The sequence below is a fragment of the Eptesicus fuscus genome, chromosome 10 (assembly GCF_027574615.1).
Source record: "Eptesicus fuscus isolate TK198812 chromosome 10, DD_ASM_mEF_20220401, whole genome shotgun sequence".
In the NCBI taxonomy this organism is placed as follows: Eukaryota; Metazoa; Chordata; class Mammalia; order Chiroptera; family Vespertilionidae; genus Eptesicus; species Eptesicus fuscus.
In genome coordinates, this window is record NC_072482.1 from 75,678,460 (window position 1) to 75,701,326 (window position 22,867).

At 36.9% G+C, this 22,867-nt stretch overlaps 2 protein-coding genes across 4 annotated transcripts in view; one reads left to right on the forward strand and one right to left on the reverse strand.

The window, feature by feature from the left end:
- The window catches only part of SLC2A12 (solute carrier family 2 member 12), a 49,828-nt gene extending 43,652 nt beyond the window's left edge, over positions 1–6,176 (forward strand). Inside the window, 4 exon segments of the mRNA XM_054721772.1 lie at positions 2,996–3,096; positions 3,099–3,126; positions 3,294–3,440; positions 6,159–6,176. Coding sequence (XP_054577747.1) covers positions 2,996–3,096; positions 3,099–3,126; positions 3,294–3,306 — 142 coding nt within the window. The 3' untranslated portion in view covers positions 3,307–3,440; positions 6,159–6,176.
- Positions 6,177–7,069: 893 nt separating this feature from the next.
- Positions 7,070–22,867, reverse strand: part of LOC103305497 (TATA box-binding protein-like 1) — a 28,438-nt gene continuing 12,640 nt past the window's right edge. For 2 of the 3 annotated variants that reach the window (XM_054721774.1, XM_008162280.3), the window contains exons 2-7: positions 14,368–14,546; positions 11,819–11,901; positions 11,600–11,663; positions 9,704–9,807; positions 9,521–9,615; positions 7,070–7,598 (exon numbers count right to left, since the gene is read on the reverse strand). In XM_054721774.1, coding sequence (XP_054577749.1) covers positions 7,519–7,598; positions 9,521–9,615; positions 9,704–9,807; positions 11,600–11,663; positions 11,819–11,901; positions 14,368–14,502 — 561 coding nt within the window. In that variant the 5' untranslated portion in view covers positions 14,503–14,546 and the 3' untranslated portion in view covers positions 7,070–7,518. The remainder of the gene's footprint in view (positions 7,599–9,520; positions 9,616–9,703; positions 9,808–11,599; positions 11,664–11,818; positions 11,902–14,367; positions 14,547–22,867) is intronic. The other variant, XM_028141920.2, reaches the window with a different exon arrangement.

Here is a 22,867-nt window from a genome sequence, read left to right on the forward strand (position 1 = left end):
GTTGGTATTGAAGAACAAAACCACATAAGGGCTCTGGTGCAGAGAAGTATGAAAGATGAGGTGGTAAAGAACAATCCTGCATGTTAAACTCATTTATAGCAGCAGGAGTCTGCTGGGGGGTATCCGTGTGGCGAAGCCCCGTACTGACGGCAGGCAAGAAACAAAGCCGCTTGCAGAAATCTTGGAGAATTCCTATTTATGCAACACTAGAGGCTGGGGCTTGTCTTAGCTTGACACAGCAGGTTGGCAAAGGCTTTGAAAATGAAAATGTAAGCAGCTTGAAGTGTGTAGATTGATCAAAGTATGTGCGAAATATGCATGTAGCAAGGTTCCCTAGAGGGAAATGTCAGAGACAGAAATAAAAATAAAAGACATAATGGTACTGAAAAGTCATGGAACCAGCGAAGTAAATGTGGGGTGGCAGAAAGCCCAGGGACCTTGCGAGGACTGGGAAGCGGAAGTTAACCTGAAGACCGAGGAAGGACACTGCTGAGTTAAGGGGGGGTCTGTGAATTTAGGAGTTAAGGAAACAATGAATTAACTTTTGTCACCAGGGAAAGCGAGAGTCCTGAAGTGCGTATCCCGGTGATTTGCTAAGGAGTGAGAAAGGAAACTAATATCAACTCCAAATCTGACACTACACATTGCCTAACATTTTCCTCTCTGGTGTTTGGAGTTGGGTTCTTTTACTTCTATTCCTACCAGCCTGAGAAAACAAATATTCTTCCAAAGTTGTTAAGTTTCTTATAAAATAAAGTGACTCAGCTGAGAGGTTGGGAAAGATTTCAGCAAAAATGTAATCTGAAAGGATTTTAGTTTGAACTTCTGCCTTGCAAGTTAGAAACTCAAAATGGGACATTTGCCACATGTGCTATTTCAGCTGTGACTTTCCTCCAACTTAAGTGGAAACATATAGAGAAACCCAAGTACTTGTTTTGTAAATATTTTAGTTCTGAGGCCTATTTTTCACTAAAAAAACCCATTTTTTTAAAATTGATTTCAGAGCAAAAGGGAGAGGGAGACATAGAAACATCAATGATGAGAGTGAATCATTGATTGGCTGCCTCCTGCATGCCCCCTACTAGGGATCAAGCCCACAACCCGGGCATGTGCCCTGACCTGGAATCAAACTGTGACCTCATGGTTCATAGGTCTATGCTCAACCACTGAGCAACACCGGCCAGGCTCTTTTTCACTTTTAATAATTAATTTTACATGGCCATTTCTCCCTTTGTTCATCCAAATTCATTTATTCAATAAGTATTTATTGAGCATCTATTATGTGTCAGGCATCATTCTAGGTGCTACAGTTAATCAGTGAGTAAAAATAGTGATTGGTGGCTACTTTTGATTTAGTGAGCTGAGAAATTATTCTGAGAGGTAACATTTAAAATAAAATTTAGGTGATAATCAAGAGCCAACAGAACAGTTAGTGCAAAGGATAAAGCAGAAACACTTGAACTGTTCCAGGAATTGAAACAAATCCAGGAGGCTGCAACCTTTGAGATCCAGTTTAGAAATTCAATAGATACTGAGTGAGTTTGGGATTTATAATCTGAGTGATTTATAATCTGAGTGAGTTTGGATTCATTCTAAGTGTAAGGGGAAGCTACTAAAATATTTTAAGCGGAGGAATGACATGATCTAATTTATATTTTAAGGCTTACCACATGCTCCTCTGCAGTCGCATAGATGAACCTGGCTGAGAAAGCACACAAGCATAGGCCTGGTCTCATTGAAAACCATGAACACTGACTTCAGGTGGCCTTCGATGCTGCCTGGCCATTACACACACATCCCTAGTCCATCACTGGCCTCTCTCCTAGGTGGCTGCTCAGTAACACCGCTCGGGAAACCTCCCCACCTCCTCTGCCCTCCTTACTCCCATTGAGGGCCTTGCTCCTGACTTCATTAAAAAAAAAGACACACTCAGAAGGGAACTTCTATAACCTTCCCCATCAACCCTCACATATATATCCAATACACCACCATCCCTCCCGGCTCGCTCTCTCAGCTCCATCATTCCTATGTAAGGTCAAAACACTTCGCTCCCTTTCTCTTCTCCAGGGCATTCAACAACAGTTCTCCCTGCTCCCCCCTGCATCATCCATATTTTACCTCTTTATTAGTATAAAAAACCTGGTATGGTTTTCCCCATCTTAAAAAAAAAAAATAAGGTCTTTCATGTACTCATCAATGCTTCAGCCATACTGGCCTTTCTGCAGGTACAATAATTTACTTGCAATTCTTGGTTCCCTCCCTAACTTGATTCCAGTTTCTGATCAAATGTTCCCTCTTTAGAGATGCCAGAAGCATATGCCACCCCTCCTTTCCCCCCCAAAAAAGTTATTCCTTTCCCCCTTTCCTCATGGGCATTTTCAGTACTTGAAATTACATGCTTAGGTGCTATCTCCTCTACTAAAATGTAGCTTCTTGAAAACAGGAGTCTTTTTCTTCTCTATCCAAAGCCCCTACCCTAGTACCAGGCACGTTGCAGTCACTTGATAAACTGGATAAATTCCAGAAAAAGCTATTTGAAAGGGGAGAGAGGTTCAAAGGTAGACTTCTCTTTTTTAATAAATGTAAAATACTAGAGCACATTTTCACGCTGAGCGGGATAATCCTGTAGAAAAGAATTTAATGCAGGAGGGAACAATGAAAAATAGGATTATGTAGATATATATTTAAAGGCATATTGGCTGAGTTTAAGAAATGGAAAAGAATGAGAGGATCTGGGATGTACCTCCATTAGTCCTATGCAACTCTCTCCTTGGAGTCCTTCTCCGCACATCATATAGGAATGCCTCGTGCCTGAGAAGACCCCACACCAACGTTCTGTGGTATAATACATCAAGGCTCTGCAATAAAAAAATGCCTTTTTGCATAGCTAAAACATTAAAGCCCAGGGAGATTTAAAAAAAGAATAGCTTGCGCTTTTTTTTCAAGTACTATAAACTAAGAATGACATTTTCATTAGTGCCTCTTTCTCTTTCAGGAACTATGTGAAAAACAACATTTGTTTTATGAGTCATCACCAAGAGGAATTGGCGCCAAAACAACTCCAAAAAAGAAAACATCAAGAGCAGCTCTTGGAGTGTAAAAGCTGTGTGGTGGGGGACAACCAAGGTAGTTTGGTCCAGAGACCTACTGGCCTCAAAACCTTATAAATGTTGATACAGTATAAGAACATTTAGTACAGAGTCTTCATACCAATGCGTATTGACCAATGCCATGTTTTGTCTTTAGTGTCATGAAGTTAATTTATAAAAACCTTTCATCTCCACCCACCACAGGTCAATGAGGTAGAAGGCCTCAAGACTCTCTTGTTACTCTGAGCAGGATACCAGGTAAAAAAAATGCTGGCTGGTTCTACACTTTGCACCTTTTCACAGAGTAGCTTTGACAGACTGAACTAGGGATGCGATCACCTTTGCCTTCAGGTGTGTATGCATAGAGGCCAGTTGTGGTTTTATCATTCAGACACATACGTGGTCTAAACACAAGCTTGTGGTTTTTTGCCTACTAAGACACTACTTGCACTGGGTCTTGTGTAAAAAAGAATCAGAACACAGTGTGGACAATTGCACATATGTTCTACATTAGGAGAGGGTGCTGGCTAGGATTTTAGTGATAAATCCTAATTACAGTTTAACAGGCTACAAACATTATGCATCTTATTTTATGAATTGTGAACTACAATGTAATGCAAAGTACCTTACACTTTTGTGAATTTCATATTAGCATTATAAAACAATGAGAAAAACAATTCTTCAATAGCTGAGAAAAATAAGCATGTTCTCATCCATTTAAAAAAGATGAATAGAAAGGACAATATGAAATCCTGGGACCATATTTATTTAGAAGTAGCTATTAGTAAAACATTAGGAGTCAGGCCATTAGATTATTTATCCCAATCTCTAAGCAATTACATTGGAGTTTTCAAGCCAAGCTTATAAAATTCTCTTTGTAAGGCATTCATGATAACTTAATAGCGATCCGGTTTCCTGTAATTATTTGTACTCCTCAGGATTATCACTACCTCAGGTTATGGCATACAGGCTATAACAAATGCTGACTTTCAGATGATTAGTCATAATAAATGACATTCAGACATCAGGACAATTCCCTATGTTCTTCTCTATGCTGAAACAGAGATCACCAACTGTCCCAGAAACTTGGGTTTTCACCCACACAATGAGTTGCTCTCTTGTGCATTTCTCCAGTTGACTTTTAAAACTTGGTGAAGCATTTTACCAATAGAATTTAGATATGATAGAAAATCTACTAAAGAATCTCAAACCACTAAGTAGTAATCCATTACATTACTAATATTGTAAGTTGTGGAAGACACTAAAAAAACTTAATGAGCAACCTAACTTGAAAATGAATACAAAAATATGATTAATCTGAAGAAAAGAGAATCCTAAGAGTCAAAAACAAGGACGCTTTTTATTTAGCCTGGACTTTTCCTCCTGGCACGTAACAAACTATCCCAAGTTTGATATAAGGGTTTATGATACTACATTTCCTTGTAACAAAGTGGAAAACTAACTGTTGTAAGAAATAGTAAAACTAGCCCGGCTGGCATTGCTCAATGGTTGAGCATCAACCTATGAACCAGGAGGTCACGGTTTGATTCCCAATGTTGGGCATGCAGGAGGCAGCCAATCAAGTCATCATTGATGTCTCTCTCTCCCTCCCTCTTCCTTCTTATCTAAAATCAATAAAAAAAATTTTTTTTAAAAAAGTATTAAAAACATAGTAAAACTATACTATATTATCAGAGACTCAGGAGAATGTCTAACAATCCTGGTTCTGAAATGTACTCTCTCGATTAAAACTGGCAGGGGAAGTTATAAGGAAAGATTTGAGATAAATGACATTCAGACTTCAGGACAATTCCCTATGAAGACACTACTTGCACTGGGTCTTGTGTAACATTTCACATGCAAGTTAGAGCATGCATTGGTGTGGTTTTTTCCGCCCTTTATTTGTTTTGAAGAGAAAGTGTGTTCTGTAGAGGATCAATTTAAGAAATTTATTATGAATCTTCAATGGAATTATATTGAGATTAAAAAAATCAAGATAGGTAATCAGTATAAATTTTTGTGCTTTGCCAAGCATCAAAGAATATAAGATATTTAACAAAATTGTTACGTTTTCTTTGAAATTCAAATGCTATATATACTTTAGCTATCTTGGTTTAGCCATTCTTTATTAACGGGCAGGAAATTGTTTATCAACCTATTTATTATGTTCATTATTAGTGATTTCAACTTCAGTATCTTAAAATGCTTTGTAATATTTTTCTTTTCTATTGAGTCTATAACTAAACTAAACACCCAATACACCGCCAATCAGAGCTTTTGATTTTCAAAAATAAAAGGGGAAATACTTCAAATTTGTATGTATATAGTCACAGTTTTTATTTATAAAAACATTCACAGCACTTGTGAAAAGCCAGCAAAAGACACCAACTGGCTCCTTTCTCACCAGCTTTGCTAAATTCCGCGGGTCGTCCAGGCCAGTCAGCCAGGTGCTGCTCCTGCAGCCTGAAACCAGACCTGGCCAGACTGTCTTTCCTCCTCTTTTCCGAGAAAGCATTTTGATGAGCTGCTTACTGATCTACTAGTTTTTAAGTCACTCGAATACTGATTATACGTACCCTGGCCATATAATCATGTTTTTTCCCCCTTTCCATATTCCTTTTTTGGGAACACAGCAAACCAAGGTCACTTATTAATTACTATTAAAAATAAATGGAAAATCTCAAATTTTAAAAGTCTTCACAGAACCTGTAACTTTTTCATTGAATTTTATTCTCTATTTTATGAGGTTATCTATCCTACTGGAACTTTAAATGAAGCAAATAAACACAAATGTAAAAGAAAGGACAAGAGAAGACTGAAAATCACAATTAAGTTTTTCACAAGAAAGAAAATACAAAAGTTGGCCTTTGCCCCTGCTTATGAGGGAGTGAGAGGCAGGGCAGGGGAAGATATAGAGAAGAAGATAAAAACAAAATAATATGTATTGTTCAGTGCAGTGCTTAAACTAAGTTTTCAAGATTTTATAATACGGTAAGGAAAATGTACTAGAATATAGAAGTTAAGATGATGCAATTTTTCACAAAGGTTTCAAACATTTTTGAAATTCAGGTTTTAGAGGAAGACTGTGCTGGAATATTGTCTCTATGGAGAAGCTGATTTGATTCTGGACTAGGTCTTATTTCTAGGTAAAATCACTGTTTATACTAAACTCCTAAACACACAGGGCAGAGCACAACGGCAGCCTGATCCCGCATTACCATTCCCGGGCTCGTGGCCTAGCCAGACAGCCACTGTTTCACAAAGGCATATTTATTACTTTCAGAGTAGCCATCCCATATACTCAGCCACTCTAGCTCCTTTACATAAGACACAGCAAGGGAAAGACAGATCTTGCAAAACGGCTTTCAAGTTCAAATTGAACTAGATTATAATGATACCGTGGCACAGAGGCAACTAGTGGAACTTCTTATTAAAACAGTACAATATATCACCATGTGACAAGACAGTATAGCCTTGAGTACCAACCTAAGATTATTACTTTCCTACAACTAGAGTTGAGTCTTTCCAGGATATAAAGGTACATATGAGGTACAACCCATCATAGCTTCTTTCTTATATCCATCTTGTAAGTAAGAGGTTTCTCTTTTTAAAACTACAAATTCTGTAACTTTTAAAAGATACTTAACATTTTCTATCATATTAAATTAGCAACATAAAACATTACGCTTAATCTATAAAGTTCTATTCTGGTTCCCTAGAATTTATATACATGTTTTTATTTCTAATCTGAAAAAAAAAATCCCTATTTGATATTTGGTAACAGAGAATTAAAAGATACTTTTTATATATATATATATATATATATATATATATATATTTACAAAACATACTTCAAAAAGAAGCCAACACACTTTAGCAAAAGTCTAAGCTTGCAAAGATTAAAAAAAAAAAGAATTATGAATTACAATTTTTATTCATAGAAAATGGGGAATAAAAGTTATATAATGGATATGAAGAGAGACCTTTTCCAAACTTTTATTTGTGCATATTCAATTGAAAAAGATAACTTTTACAGGTTCTTTGGTGCCCATATTCAGCATACAAAAATGTAAAAGACTATTCACAAATAAAACACATTAGCTCAAACTGGAAAAAAACAACAAAACAACTTAAGGTAGTGCACACTGTGACAGCTCTGCTTATGGGGACATGAGAATTACTGCGAAAATAAATAGAATGTCCTTCTGTAAAAGCAGCAATGTCATGTCTTGTAAACTTCCTTTTTATATTACAGCAAAGTTTGAAATAAAATCCAAAGGGACTGGAGCTTTTTACACTGTAGCCGTGAATGAATAAAAGAGTCTATTTTCTCAATTACTGTTGGTCCAGTTTCCTTTTGTTTTGAGTCCAATGTGCAGCAGGTTTTAAAAGGTGCTCAGTTAGGGATTCTAACCAATTAAGTGATGAATTATAAAATCTCTTTCCTGCTTTCAAACACAAATGGGTAAATCTGTTCCACGGCAGTAGCGACAGCCTTTACATTGGGCCCTGAAACAAACACAATGGAGGAAGGGATGAGAAGAGGCACAGAGAGCACTAGGAAAAGCTCAATTCTCACAATTAAAAACACCCAAGTAGTTTGGGGGTCACTGTTTTAAACAATCTACAAACATAATTATACAGATAGTCATAATAAAAACAAAGAGAATAAAAATGTTCCCTGGACAAGGAAAGGAAATCTGAAACAAAAATGATGTTACTCATCTTGTTTTAGGGCACCAGTGTGAAATGAGCATATATAAAAAACCTACACACAAACTATCACTGAGGAGAATAGGAAGTGCTTCAATAGGATTATTAAAGGGAGAACGGGCAAATGGGCCCGGAAAACCATTATCCTTTCGGAGCCCGCAGTCTGGCTTTCTGTTAGGCTACAACTGAAGCTCGCAGGAGTCGGAAGCCCAGCAGAGTAAAACAAAGCTGCTTCCCAAGTGCTGGGACGCGGAGGCTGTTCTAAGCCACCTGGTCCAAAACGCCCACAGCCTACTCAGGCAATAGAACACAAAAAAAGCACAAAGGAATGAGGTGACGCTGGGAATAACTTTTAAAAAATGTAATCGTCCATTTAAATAGCTCAAAAGAAACATGAAAGTGGATAATAAAAAATATTTTATAACATTTTGAATAAAAATGGCTTCACTAACTATAGTTACCACCTTTGAAGTATCCTAAAAAACATACATATGGACCTGATGTGACTCTGATGATCTGAACACATCTTACATTGGTCCACTCCTTCCTGACTCAGTTTACCCCTACACATAGTACAGTGCTTTGCCCGTGGGAACCACTGAGTATGTGTTCACGGAATTTATAGAATTTCATAAAATATTATAGATGTAAATAGATAATGCATCCTAATTAACCAGGTCAGTTGTCTTCAGTCTGTTGCTGTGTTGTTTAAGTATCTATTAACTCAATAAAAGACAGATTTTACATATGCATCATTTTATTCTATACTTAGTAGGGACTTATCTGTAGACTTTGGGGCCCCTCAGAAGTCTGGGTTCTGAAGTACAGAAATGACAATTGAAAGAAGGGAACAAAGAGACATGTTCCTTACCACTCCACTTTTAATTCAGGCACAGCCCTGGCAATAAGCTTGAAAAGTTTCAGAAGGTGTGAAAACCCATGGGATGAGTCAAAACTAAAACTTATTTATTGAGTGTTTAAAGGTGTTAATCATTTTTATTCTCCTTTAAGGATTGAGGGAATAAAAAGAAAAACTCAAGGACACTAAAGAAATCTCCCTTAACACAAATGTGCCAAAAATTGGGTCTGATTCCCAAGTAATGTCTCTGTACAATTTATAACCACAGTACCTTTACAAATCATGCTGCAGAGTTCATGCTACCCTTTGACACCTAGGCCTAGTGTTTAGAAACCACCCCTTCCAAATAGTTGACTCAAAAGATATGTAACAAATAGGTACCAATTATATTTAAATCTTTGCTTATGTAAAACCTTTATAAAGTTCATAAAATTGGATTCTCTTACGAATTTTAAATGGAAGATATTGTAAGTTTAAAAGTAATATTATGAAAAAAATATACTAGAATATTTTTAATAGCTCGAAACTGGAAACTATCCAAATGCTGTGGACAGTATATGTATACACTGGACACTGCACAGCAATGAGAATGAATGATCTATCACTACACGGAGGATGAATCACACTGGGATAATAATGAGTGAAAGAAGACAGAAGCAAAGTACTATGTTATGATTTTAAAACAGTACATGAAAGCAGGTAAAACTAATCTATCATGTTAAAGTCAGGAGACTGGTTCCCCTTAAAGGGCAAAAGTGACTAAAGGGGACAAATTAGACATTCTTTCTATTTTGGTATGGGCACCTCTTATTTCATTCAATACAGAATTGACAAGTTTGGTTTCAATATCATAAAATACCTGTTACTGTGATACTTCCTGTTGAAAAAATCTGTAATGTAGCTCGTAGAGATTTTATCCGATAGCACACAGCAGGATGAAGTTCAGGTTCATAACTACACAAAGAAAGCCACAATATAAGTATTTATAGCCTGACAAGAAATTTCAAATTTGGTAAGTTACTTTGATTTCTCAAAGACTTACCTGGCATGAGGTCTATTGTTCTTTGTGAATTCTGGCAAACGGATTTCAAATGGCATGTTACACACTGCTAAAACATTAACAACCTTAAAATCTGTAAATATTACCTTTAGGAGAGAAATAAAACTCAGTGAATTATTTTGAAACAAAATATCTGCTCATCAGAGAAATCCTTAACAATTAAGTTTCAACCTTTAAAAAGCAAATAAAATAAAACAAATATCTTAAGCATGGACCCAGTATTTTAAGTTATCAGTGATTCATTAAATGCTGTAAAGAAAACCAACTCAAAAACTTTATTAAGAAAATAAAGCCTGAGATATTTGCATGATTGACTTTCATGTTTAGTTTAATATTTTTTATATTTGAAATGGGATATTCAATCTACTGGGATAGGACAGCAAATAGAAGAAAAAAATGAAGGCACAGTCCTCTTCTCAAGAGTTTAAATGGAAAAGTTGTTACGTTAAAACTCAATGAATAGTTGAGTATACTAGTACACTAAACTCCAAAGATCAGACTTTTTCTTATATGCAGTAAGGTAAAATGATCTTTCTGTATGCTTAGATGTTTGTTTTCTTTAGGGGGGCAGAGTGAGGGATAAAGGGATAAAATTGTGCTTTTAATTTACTGGGATGTCTCTCAACATTTCTAATTTTACGCTAAGATAAGAAACTCTAAGGCTAAAAATAATGTCCTCTAAAATTAATAACTTCAGCAAATCCCTGACTGGTTTTATCTTATCTTTTCAAATGTTCCTAGTAAAACCACAATTCTGGATAAATAACCATCCTCCAATTCAGTACCTGCACAAGATAGCTGCAGAAAGCCATAAAATTGTGCAAAGTGGACCCAGCATTTTTTGTCTCTATACCACCTCTCTTCAAGCACCAGGACTCCCACATACACCAGCTCGTCAGTGCTTTCCTCACCTTCTACCTCAGAGAAGACTGAAGTCTTCAGAGGGAAACTCAACTTCCTATCACTTCCCACCCAAATTCAAAAGAGCCTAGGCTCATCTCTTTAGGGACTCGTCTTTATCTTTCATTTACTCATTATCTGCAAGTGACTTAGCAAGTGCATAATATGTATTAATTTTATGCCTTTACAAAATTATATTGGATGAGGTTACCCTGCCAGCGATGGTCACTGTATAAGTGTGAGAGTCTGCCAACCAGTGTGTACATGTCAACAGGGTCCTGCAGCTCTCAGCACATCCTGATATATATATATATATATATATATATATATATACCACTCTTGGGATGATCAGAAATATGTGGGTTTTTTGGTAGTTGTTTTTTTGGGGGGAGGGAGAAGTGGGGCATGTTAAAGGTGAAAAAAACTTAAAAAAACTTAAAAGAGTTAAAAAGGTAGTTAAGAAGTGGCGGACGGAGACCAGTGGATCCTGCGACTGTGGAGGGCAAGCATTTGTAGCATTTTATCTTGTCTACACATGGGGGACTGAGGAGTTTGAGAAATCCAGGAGGAAGAATCCAGCCACCTATGAAAATGACAAATGAGCAACTCGTATGGAGGATGGTTCCCTGTCTCTGAAAGACCCTCCTCAGGGAGAGGAGTCTACATTATATAGTGTCTTGAAGACACAATAAACTTCTTATGGGCTGAAAAAAAAAAGGTAGTTAACTTGTAAGAAAACAAGCCGGTGTCTCTCTATAAGAAGTATCTGAAAAAAAGCCAGAATCCTTTAAAAACATGCACGTGGACAAATTTTGCTACTAACTTTTTATATTGAAGAACTGTATAAAAACCTTAGAAAAAGTTCAATCATGAGAGTAGTTTCTGTCGTGATTTCTTTAGTCTACTAAATTCAATGTTTTAACTTTATAATAATAAATCCGTGAATATTTGCAGTTTGATACATTTTGAAAATGTTACCTGAAAACCTAGTTTCTGCAGACTGCGGGCTAGACGTCTGGCACCAAATTTAGCTTCTTCTTCACTATGGTTTTAGGGGGGAAAAAAAGATTGTTATATAGGAAATCAATTTTATACTGAGGAACATGACAAACGGTACATATGATTTTGTTCCTAAGTCTACAAATGTTCCTTCCATGAGGGGTAAGTCAAAAAATTAAAAACCCAAGTAAAATTTACCTTGTTGCTCCAGTGCAAATAATTTTTCCTGAGGACCAAATTGTAGCTGTAATTCTAGGTTTTCTAAGTTTCATTAATACTTTCTGAAAAAAAAAGTACATAATAAGGATTAATTTTCATATACAGAGTGAACAAAAGTAGGCTTACAGTTGTGAGTATGCGAAACAGTTATTCTTAATAATTATTATTAATTATTGTATAATTTTTCCTCCAAACAACTACAAACATTCTTTGCCCCACCCTGTATGCTTCTGTTCTGTGGCTATTTTAATGTTTAAATACTATTCCAAGCTTACCCACGATCAAAATAACTGTTCCCTACATCATCCAACCATTCTGAAATCAAGTACCATACTGAACAAAAGAATGTATTAATCCAAAAGGACACTTAATTAAAAAATACATGGACTGTATAAATCTCTCACTAATACTTAAAACGCATGAACTACCAAGTATTGTAAACATTTCTTCTCTCATTCCACTCCAGTCACATAACTACAATTTATAATTTGCATGGATCCTCAAATATTGGAAATTTGTTCACATCTCATGAGCTGTGCAGAAGCTGTTATTTTCAACTGGAATATTTTTCCTTCATATTTTCATTTCATTCAAGTTTCTCACCAGATGTCACCTCCACAGAGAGGCCTTCCCTGACTCTTCCACCAAAACACCCATTCCTTTATTGCTCTGCTTTCTTCAGCTTCATGGTATCCATCACTACTTGACATTGACTTACAGTTAAAATGCCTATTACATATTCTAGTTCTATATGCAAATTTTGAAAGCAGGAGAAAAGTTGGAGCTAGAGATGTAATTTTAGATATGAAAGCATTTAAAGCTATGGGTATGGATAAAATTATTTACAGAGTGAGTATAAATAGGTGAAGAACTAAGATCCAAGATAATATGTGAATTTAAGTTTTCATCGCAACTTTTCATTTATGGAAATATTTATCATATGCCCATTCTGTGTAAGAGATAAATGTTTACTGAATAATGTAGCACATAAATGAATCAGATATTTCTCCTTAAAACTCTTGTTTACAGTCTGAGGTTTTCCTTTTCTCTGCTATATGCCATATTATCAAACTAGAAAGTTATTAAATCTGGGAAGACAAAAATTAACAAAGACACAAAGTAAAATCTGAGCTAAAATAAGTATAAAATTTCCAACAGAAGTGGCTGGGAAACATTAGACTGAGTTTATTCTACGTTTGTCTTTCACCACCAGCTTGTCCATCAACTCAGCCTTTTCAGTTAACGTTCCTAGGAAAAATTACTTCCCTGCCATATGGTATATTAAAAGTTTCAAAGTAGCATTAGCAAACTTTTTAGCAAACATATTTATTCCTTTTTTAAAAAATAAAGATGGCATTATTGAACTTGAAAATCTTTAATTGTGGGTCATTGAAAATTTTAATTCATCTTCACTTAGTTTCTAGCACTAAGAACTAATAATATTTTTCCTAAGTATACTGGCATCTAATTTTTAGAGCTTAAATAAAGCCTTCAGATACATTCTTATTTTCATAAAAAAATATATGATATATAATCTCATCATTCTTTGGTTTATAAAAGCCAAATGAACACCCACTGTCATGTATGTTAATCTCAAAACACTAAGGTTAAAAAAGCAAGTTAACAGCTTTTATTTTCAATATTATAGGTTTTACAAAAACTACAATTTAGAATGTACAGGGTAGGATATGAACCATATTTTCAGCAATTTGCTACTGAAAGAATACCAACTATCTTGGCTAATTAAAGAGGGCTATGACAACATGCTACAAAATTTACAATCTGACTTTCTCTATTCTAGGACACCATTCAAATATAATTATCTATATATATAAAAGCCTAAGCAACCGGCCAATGGCCGGTAGCTATGACACACACTGATCACCAGGGGGGCAGACACTCAATGCAGGAGCAGAAACCACAGGCATGGAAACATGGGACAGACTAATGAATTTCAGAGGGAAGCGGGGAGGGAGAAGGCAGGAAGAGATTAACCAAAGATCTTATGTGTACCGGTGGGGTCCCTCGGCCTGGCCTGCGGGGATCAGGCTGAAACCGGCTCTCCAACTTCCCTTGAGGAATCCCAGATTGTGAGAAGGTGGAGGCCAGGCCGAAGAACCTCACTGTGCACAAATTGTGCACTGGGCCTCTAGTATTTAAATAAATATACACGTAAAGTATAAAAGTCGCCTTTTTCAGTCAAAAGAAATTGAGAGAACAGTATAAAATGTCTAGTAGCCAATGAGTTCTTTGGTAAGACTTGGAGATAAGTATCTCCAAAAGCTGCTACTTCATGAGAAAAGGAGCCACTTCTACAGGGCTCACTATTGTATCCAGCACAACTAGCACATGGTAAGGTGCTCATAAACTATCTATAGCAGTGGTCGCGAATCTTTCGGACCTCACGGACCACCAGTGGTCCACACGGACCACCAGCTGGCGACGGCTGCTCTATAGAACAAACACATTTTAGTACATCATCCCTAGTACTAAACAATTAGCATACATACCAAAATTCAGATACTTACTCCAACATCACGCTTATAAATTACATTTGCTCCTTCCAAAGCAATCTTCCTTAAGTTCAAATGGCATCTTGTTCTAAAAACACAGACTACATTTGTAATTAAAATGTCCAATGCAACATCACTGTCTGCATCCATTGGGGTAGTTTAAAAACTTAGCTTCCCACCACGAAGATCACATCCTGAGAAACAAAATAAAATAAAGTAATTAAACTTTAATGTCTTCTGAATTTTTCACAAATAAACTTGAAAATTAAAATGCAAAAAAATCTATACTATTTATTTTTAAATGTTACTCAAATCAAGTCATGTCCCTTATATTCCCCACTAAAAATGCCAATTTTAGAAGATATCTTTAAAATCTAACTTTCATTCCTTAAATTTAATAAGTAACTTTTACACGCCAGGAGGCTGCCAAACTTATCTCCTGCTACTTGCCTATACAACCACTGTGTTCCAGGTGTATCACGGTTATGGCAATTCTCCAAACACGCCAAGCTGAAGGGCTGCACTTTGTGGTTCCAATGTCTAATCATTAATGGCACTATAACCCATCTCACATTTGCTAGGGCTATAAAAAGTCTGACCTATTTTTCACTTATTTCAAGTAAATGACTTAATTAAGTTTAAAGAAGCAGAAATATTATTTATAACACATAAACAAATGGTTCTCATTTACCAGTCATTCATTCATTATTCCCCTACTGAACACCTAGACATTGAGGATACTGGAGAAAAAAGGTGAATGAGACCAAGCTTTTTGTCCTCAAGGAGCTCACAGACGTGTGTGTGTGTGTGTGTGGTGTGTAGGAAGGCGCTCTAACAAGTAGTTAGCACAATACTATTTTTATTGAGATCACAATCTTCCAAAATACATATCATTTTAAAACTACTGACAGGAGCATTACCATAAACAAACAAAATGAGCCCTGGCTTGTACTATGAGCCCTAGCTTGTACTATGCAAAAGACCCATATTCCAGCTAAAAAAATTTTCTTTGACTGGGATTCCACATCTTAAATAAATAAGTAATGATGACTCACCTTACCTAATTTACAAAGAGAAAATCAGGAAATGGTAACAGATATAAATTATTATGTGACTAAATCAATGAAGACGCCAAGTGTCCAAATAAAGAAAATTCAATTTTGTTTTCCTGCCTTCCACTATACTAGAACCCAGCAACAAGCCAGACCAAGACTTCGGCACCTCCACAGGACCAGACTGCATCCAATTCTGTGTGTCAATTGTTCCTCAACTTCATTGTATTTTCTCACTCTTATGTTCCCTACAATCTGCTTACTTTCTCATTTTTCTGTTCTTTGTATGTGTTTAAGCAAACTCAAATGATTTTTATGTATAAGGTGTGGGGTAGGGGTGGCAGTGACCCTTATTAATAGATATATAGATTAATAAGCAGAGGACAGAGGCAGTTATCAATACTGATCTTAAGCAGCAGGCTCAATGTCTGAATAATCAATTACTAGTTATGACAACGTGGGCAAGTTATGCAGTCACTCTGTGCCTTGGTTTTCTCAGATGTGACATGTAATAAGGATGGTGCCCATGAGATAGTACTGGGGGATTATATAAAATGTATGAAAAGTACTTAGCACATATATCTTGGAAATAATAACATAAAACCAAAAGTGATTGTGGATAAAATGAGTTCAAATCAACTGGCAGAACAGAAGTTTCTTAGCATCACTTCCCATGATTACATTATAACTGTGAGGTAGAGGCTCCAAGTTGTTCACCCCAACATCCACTCCATCCTTCCTTCACAAGGAACAGAACCCAGCTGTCTAGCCACATACATTGTGGCATAAATAAAATACTACACATTTCAGGCTCCCAGGCAACAGGTACAGCCAAAAAGTCACATGACTCTGGGACTCTGTCAATAAAATGTAAAATGAAATAGTTTTGTGTCTTTTGGAAAGTGTGCTTAAAGGGACCGATCTAAGCCAGCAAAAAAAGTTTGCCTTTCTGCCCGTCTTCATACTTGCGGCCTGGAGTCTGGATGTGAGAGGGGGAGCTCAAGGAGCCATTTGGGATCATGAGACTCTGGGTAATAAAACTCCTTATTTTCCCTGTACTTCCTAATTCCAGATGTCATGAATATGAGAGAAAATCTATTTCTATTAAGACCCTCATACTGGATTTCTGATGTATGCAGCCAAACCTAATCCTAATTGACACACATCCCATGAGAATAAGCTACAAAAAACACTATTTAAGGAGAAATTACATATAAAGAAACTATGTCAAATTTACTGCTTCACACAGATTTTTTTTTTACATCAAACAGGCTAAAACAAATTCACTTAGATCTACTTCTCTGAGTATTAAGTTAGTAAACTAAGAAGAAAATTCAAGGACAATATGTAGGGTAAAAATAAGTCAAGATAGAAGGGGTAAAGCAAACCTTTGTGAATGCAAAGAAGCCTTAAACTTAAAAACAGATGATTATTTTTATACTGCAGCAACTTAAATTCTAAAGATGAGGTCACACACATAGTTCATCATAAGTATGTACTTCGATGTTTAAACAGTCAAAATGTTAACAATTATTGTATTCAGAGAGTTGGCATCTGAATGATTTTAAAACTTTTTTCTTCTCTTGCTTTGTAGTCTAGATTTATCTTTTTAAAAACAACAAATATATATTAGATTTACTATAAGAAAAATAAAGTTAATTTCATTTTTATTTAAATATAGTTATCAGTTATTTTTCCACTGCCCAAGGTCTAATATGAAGACATGGTTTAATCAGGTGTTTTTTCTTGTTTCTGAAGTAAATACCTAGTATGAGTTCAAATATATCCTTCTAATAAGAAGCAAAGTTCAAAACTGCAGCTGTCCTAACTTCAGAAAATGTTATATTTCTAGCTTTCATTAAAATGCACTGTAGAGTTGAAGCAACTTCTTATTCGATCCATGATTTTACAGACAATAATACACTGTTCTTTAGGTCCTCTGACTTTCTAGTGGCATTTAAAAACTTTCCTTCAGCACCTGAAACCTTAAGCAACACCTGGAAAACACTGCCACCTCCTGGCTTTTAAGACAAATTGCACTTAAGACTTTTAAATTCCACACCAGAAAAGATGCTTCTAAAAGGCCATAATAAACACCATGATAAAAACAAAGCAAAAATTACTCTAAGATATAACTAAAAGCAAAACAAATAACCCTAAAGAAACTAGTATACAAAAAAGTAGATTCTAGCTACTTTAAGTGTATTCAAGTTGCATATGAAGATATTGAGGGAGGGGCCTAAAAGGTTTAACCACAAAATTACCATCCATGATTTAAGAAATGGCAGAGAGGAAGGCTGGATATAGACTAATTTGCAAACACAACATGAACGCACTTGTTCCCCTAGGGATCATTCTTTTCTAAAAGTAAGACATGGCATTTAAACAAACACTTCTTTGTAAAGCTCCCAAAATAGCAGACTAGAAAACAGTTTGTATGGTGATTCCAACCAATTACTATACTTGACAGTCTCCCAACACATGCCTGTGACCAAGATGGAAAAAATAAAGCATTTTGCCTTTGAGAAAGCGGGTGTTCTTTTGCACCTGTTTAACAGTACAGCATATACCTTACTTTTCTGGAAATGGGCAATAATATCACTGTACCCTCCCAGCGTGCTTCTAAGACTTCAATTTAATTACCTATGTCAAACACATAGTACACACACCTCGTTTATTAAATGGCAGCTATTACTGTTTGATAGATTCACATAGTTAAATACTGTAACCAAATAGTATTTAATGAATTGGTACAAAACATGAGAACAATCACATTACCAGACAGAGAAAACTGAGGTCTTAATAGGTCAGGCAGGAGTCAGCAAACGGTAGCCAAAGGGCTAGCGCTTGTTCTATAAAAAAGGTTTTATTGGAACAACCAGGCTCATGTTGTTACATAATGACTGTGGCACCTCTGAGCAGTTCTGACAAAGACCAAATGACCTACAAGTCTAAAACATTACAATCTGGTCTTTTAAGAAGGTAAGTGTAAAAAGAGAGAGGGGAGGGGAGGGGAGGGGAGGAGAAGAGGAAAGGAAAGGAAAGAAAGGTAAAGAAAGGGGGGAGGGAGGTAGGGCTAAATAGTTAACCAACAGGAAGGGTAAGTCTTCTATTAGGTGGGAGATGAGACTAAATGGTTTCTACTATCCCATCTAATTCTAAAGTTCCCAATTCTAACAGTTTGATGAAGACACACTTAGACAAAATTTAGAAATTATATACTAAATTTTTATTTTAATTCTGGAGCTATTATGTTAGTTTAGTTAAATCAATATCCCAATTATGAACTTCCCACTTACCTTCAACATGCTTTTGTGTTCAAAGGGGCAGTAAAGGAAGAAAGTTAGATGCACTAAGGCAGTGGTCGGCAAACTCATTAGTCAACAGAGCAGCAAACCGCAGCTCGCTAGCTGCATGTGGCTCGTGAACTGCAGTTTGCCGACCACTGTACTAAGGGGGGACAGCAGACAGTGAACAAAATTGCAAAACCTTTCACTTGTTTGGCAGGGTAACATTCTGTCATGAGGACATGTTTTCAGGCATGACCCAAGAGCTTATACTTCAGGAACCAGTCCTTGGGGTTGGCATTTTTATTTTCTAACCACATGAAAAAAAGTCAATAATAATATGCTTCGTCACAAAAACCCTTGTATTTCCCAAGGAAAGGATGATATATTATACCAACATCTATATATATGTAAAAGGCTAATATGCCAAGTGTCCTCATGGGAGTTCGACTGGAACTTTGATCACTCACTATGACGTGCGCTGACCACCAGGGGGTGGCGCAGAAAGAAGAAAGGCCCTGGCTGGCAGCCAGAAGGCCCCAATCAGTCCTGATCACCAGCCAGGCTTAGGGACCCTACCAGTGCACAAATTTTGTGCACCGGGCCTCTAGTATAATATAAAACATTTAACAAATCCTATATAATAAAGAGATGATATGCAAATTAACCCTCACGCCCTCACAAGATGGCTGCCTGCAACCAGGCCATCAGGAGGGTTAGTGAGGGACGACCAAACGACTGAACAAGTGGGCTGCATTGGGCGACCAGGCCAGCAGGGGGTTCAGTGAGGGACAACCAAATGACTGAACAAGCAGGCTGCATGGGGCAACCAGGCTGGCGAGCGGGCTGTGAGTGGTGACCAGGCCAGCAGGGGGGGCAGTTGGGGGCGACCAGGTCGGCAAGGGGGGGGGACAGTTGGGGGCGATCAAGCCAGCGGAGGGCGGGGGCAGTTAGGAGCAAACAGGCTGGCATGGGGGGCAGTTAGAGGAGATCAGGCCGGCACGCAGAGGCAGTGAAGGGCGATCAGGCTGGCATGGGGGGCAGTTATGGGCGACCAGGCAGGCGAGCGATTAGGAGCCAGGATTGTGAGAGGGATGTCCCAGATTGGAGAGGGTGCAGGCTGGGCTGAGGAGACCCCCCACCTCCCATGCATGAATTTCGTGCACTGGGCCTCTAGTGCTTAAATAAGAGCAAAAGTATTTGATGTACAAAATCTTCATCACATTATGTTAAACAGAAAGTTAAACTATGTTCACTACCTGTCTCCAACTACTGTATCTCTGACTCACTCTTAATACCAATTCTGAAGACTGGTAAGCATGTGAATAACTTGCATCAAAATAAAGTGTTACACTTTTTAAAAATCCTTATTAAGAAAATTACAAAAAATGTTAATGGAAGTTAATTATCAATAATAACTCTGAGGGTCGCCAGCAACTATCTATTTTTAAAAATAGTAAAGAGCAGTATATTTTATGCTTCAGTCGATAAAAATATTTGTAATTGTGCCTAAAAGGGGGTGAAGAAAATGTAAATGATACTGACTTTTCTGAATAGATGTTAAGGAAAGAGAAGTCGGTGGTTTACATTCTCATGAAGAAGTTCCAATTAAAGGAGAATGAAAATTTGTTAAGTTAAATTAAACTTAATACTTAGTTAATTTAAACCTATATTCATCTCATATTGATAATGTTTAAACAGCAGCCTTCTTAAAAATTTCAGGCCAACCAGCATGGTTCAGTAGAGCATCAACCTTTGAACCAGGAGGTCATGGTTCGATTCCCAGTTATGGCAAATGCCTGGATTGCAGGCTAGAGATCCCTGGTGGGGGATGTGCCAGAGGCAGCCAATCAATGATTTCTCTCTCATTATTATTATTTTTTTTCCTCCCCCTCCCCCTCCTCTCTCTCATTATTGATGCTTTTATCTCTCTCTCCCTCTCTGAAATCAGTAAAAATATATTCTTTTTAAAAAGAATTCCACTATTTCAGAATGTACTACAGTGTATCTCTAATGGAATAAAACTTAGATGTTGAAGATGTGGATCCTAATGGAAGGTACATGTCAGCTGTGAACTATTCCTACCCTCACTTGTAAAATGCAAACCCAATTTCCTCACCACATAATTGTTTTAACAGAATAACAAGCACCTCACAAATTAAAAATGCTCTATTAAAATAATGTCATATTAGTCAGTGATAACATTAGTATTAATCTGAACCAATGTCTAATTACAGATAACAAGAACTATATTTTACTGAATATAACCTAAAATCTGGGGATTCAAGTATCAAGCATATCGAGTCCTTATGTAAAAACAAAATTTGGACAGATTTAGTATTTCAAATTAATGTCTTGATGTATGGCTTTTAAAGAAGATAGCATGTCATTTTCTGGTTACATAAGAAATACTCAAAGAAAAAAAGTCACCCATCATCCTACCACAGTGATAATTACTAATATTTTTCTATGCTTATATTGACACATGTTTTGAGGCTGCTAAATCCACATATTTATCTGTGCATATTAAACAAGACTGGGTTCATATGTATATGCTGTCATATCTAGTCAACAAAGGACTTTGTAAAAACCTTTGACAACCTGAGATATAAAAATTAGCAATATTAAATTGATTAATTTTCTTTGAATGCGAAAGAGGTTTAACTTTTCAAATATTACTACTATTTATTATGTTAACTGTCTCATATCCTTTGTTCATTTTCCTTCTGAGATTTCTTACTGATTTATAAAGGCTCTTCCATGTAAAGAAATATTAGTATTTTGCCTGCTTATGCTATTCTTTTGCTAAAAATGATCTATCCCCACTTGTACACCTGGCTAACTCCCACTTGTTCTATAGCTCAGCATCACCCTCATCCAATCAATTCTATAACAATGAACTGGAAATCTAAAGCATTCGTGGCGCGCTAGGGGATGAAGGTCCAGCAGTAAACAAGACCTGGTAAAAGGAATAGCAGATGCTCTCAGCTCTGAGGTGAGTTAAAAGTATAAACTGTTCGACCCTGAAGGAGGGCCAGCATGGCTAGAGTGGGAAGAGTGAATGGGAAATTGGCATAAGATCAGCCTGGAAATGCAGGGAGGGGTCAAATCATAACTTCTAGACCATGTTAAAACTTTTCATATTTATCCCAAGAGCACGGTGAACTAAAAGAAAAGCAAAAGATGACATTATGTTTTTAAAAAATATCAGTGCCACTTTTGTAACAGGAGAATGGGCAGAAAACTCAGTCAGGGTCTCCAGTGCAGCAGTCCCGGGAGAGATGACTGTAGTAGGCTGATGACAGGGTGAAGGAAAATGGAAAGAAGCAGAGAGAAGAGAGACATTTTCTGGAGACAGAGTGAACAGAGCTTTGAGATTGACTCAAGGAAGAGGGAGCATGACTCTAGGTTTGTGGTCCAAGACACTATTGGCTAGAACAGAAACACTGGAGGAGAGCAGGTTTGCAGGGGATGGCAAACAGAGGAGGAGTACGGATTCTGTTTTAGACATGAGGAGCTGAAGGAAATTGTGAGACATCCAAGAGGAGAGACAGAAAAATCAGATAAGAGTTCATTGCTCAGGATAAGTCTAGGTCTAGATTGGAGGTGAAAATTTGGAAACCCCAGTATAGAAGGTAATTAAAAACACGATGGGTAAAATAAGAAATCAAAGGGACTAAGACATCTGATCCCCAAGACTAAGGCAGAGTATCCCTACTCGGAGTCCATTACCATGTTGCTATGCATACTACTATCACTGCATTTTCCCACAATCTAGTGAATGTTTCTATTTATATATGTTTCCTTGGTTGACAATAATCTTTCCAGATGTATGATCAAATCTTACTTATTTCTGTAACCTAGCCTTGGCATAGTTCCCAAGGCACTAAACACATTCAATACAATGTCTGTAAGAGCTTAACTGTTAGTTTGAGATTATTAAGAAGCAGTATCTATACATATGCACGAATGCATGAATGCGCACGCGCGCGCACACACACACACACACACACACACACACACACACACACACACACACACATTTAATAGCTCAGACTCTGGGGCAGATTACTTGGGTTAAATCCAGACTCTACCATGTTATCAGTCATATGACCTTGGGTAAGTTACTTAATGCTTCTGTGCCTCAATGTCCTCACCAGCAAAATAAGGCAGATA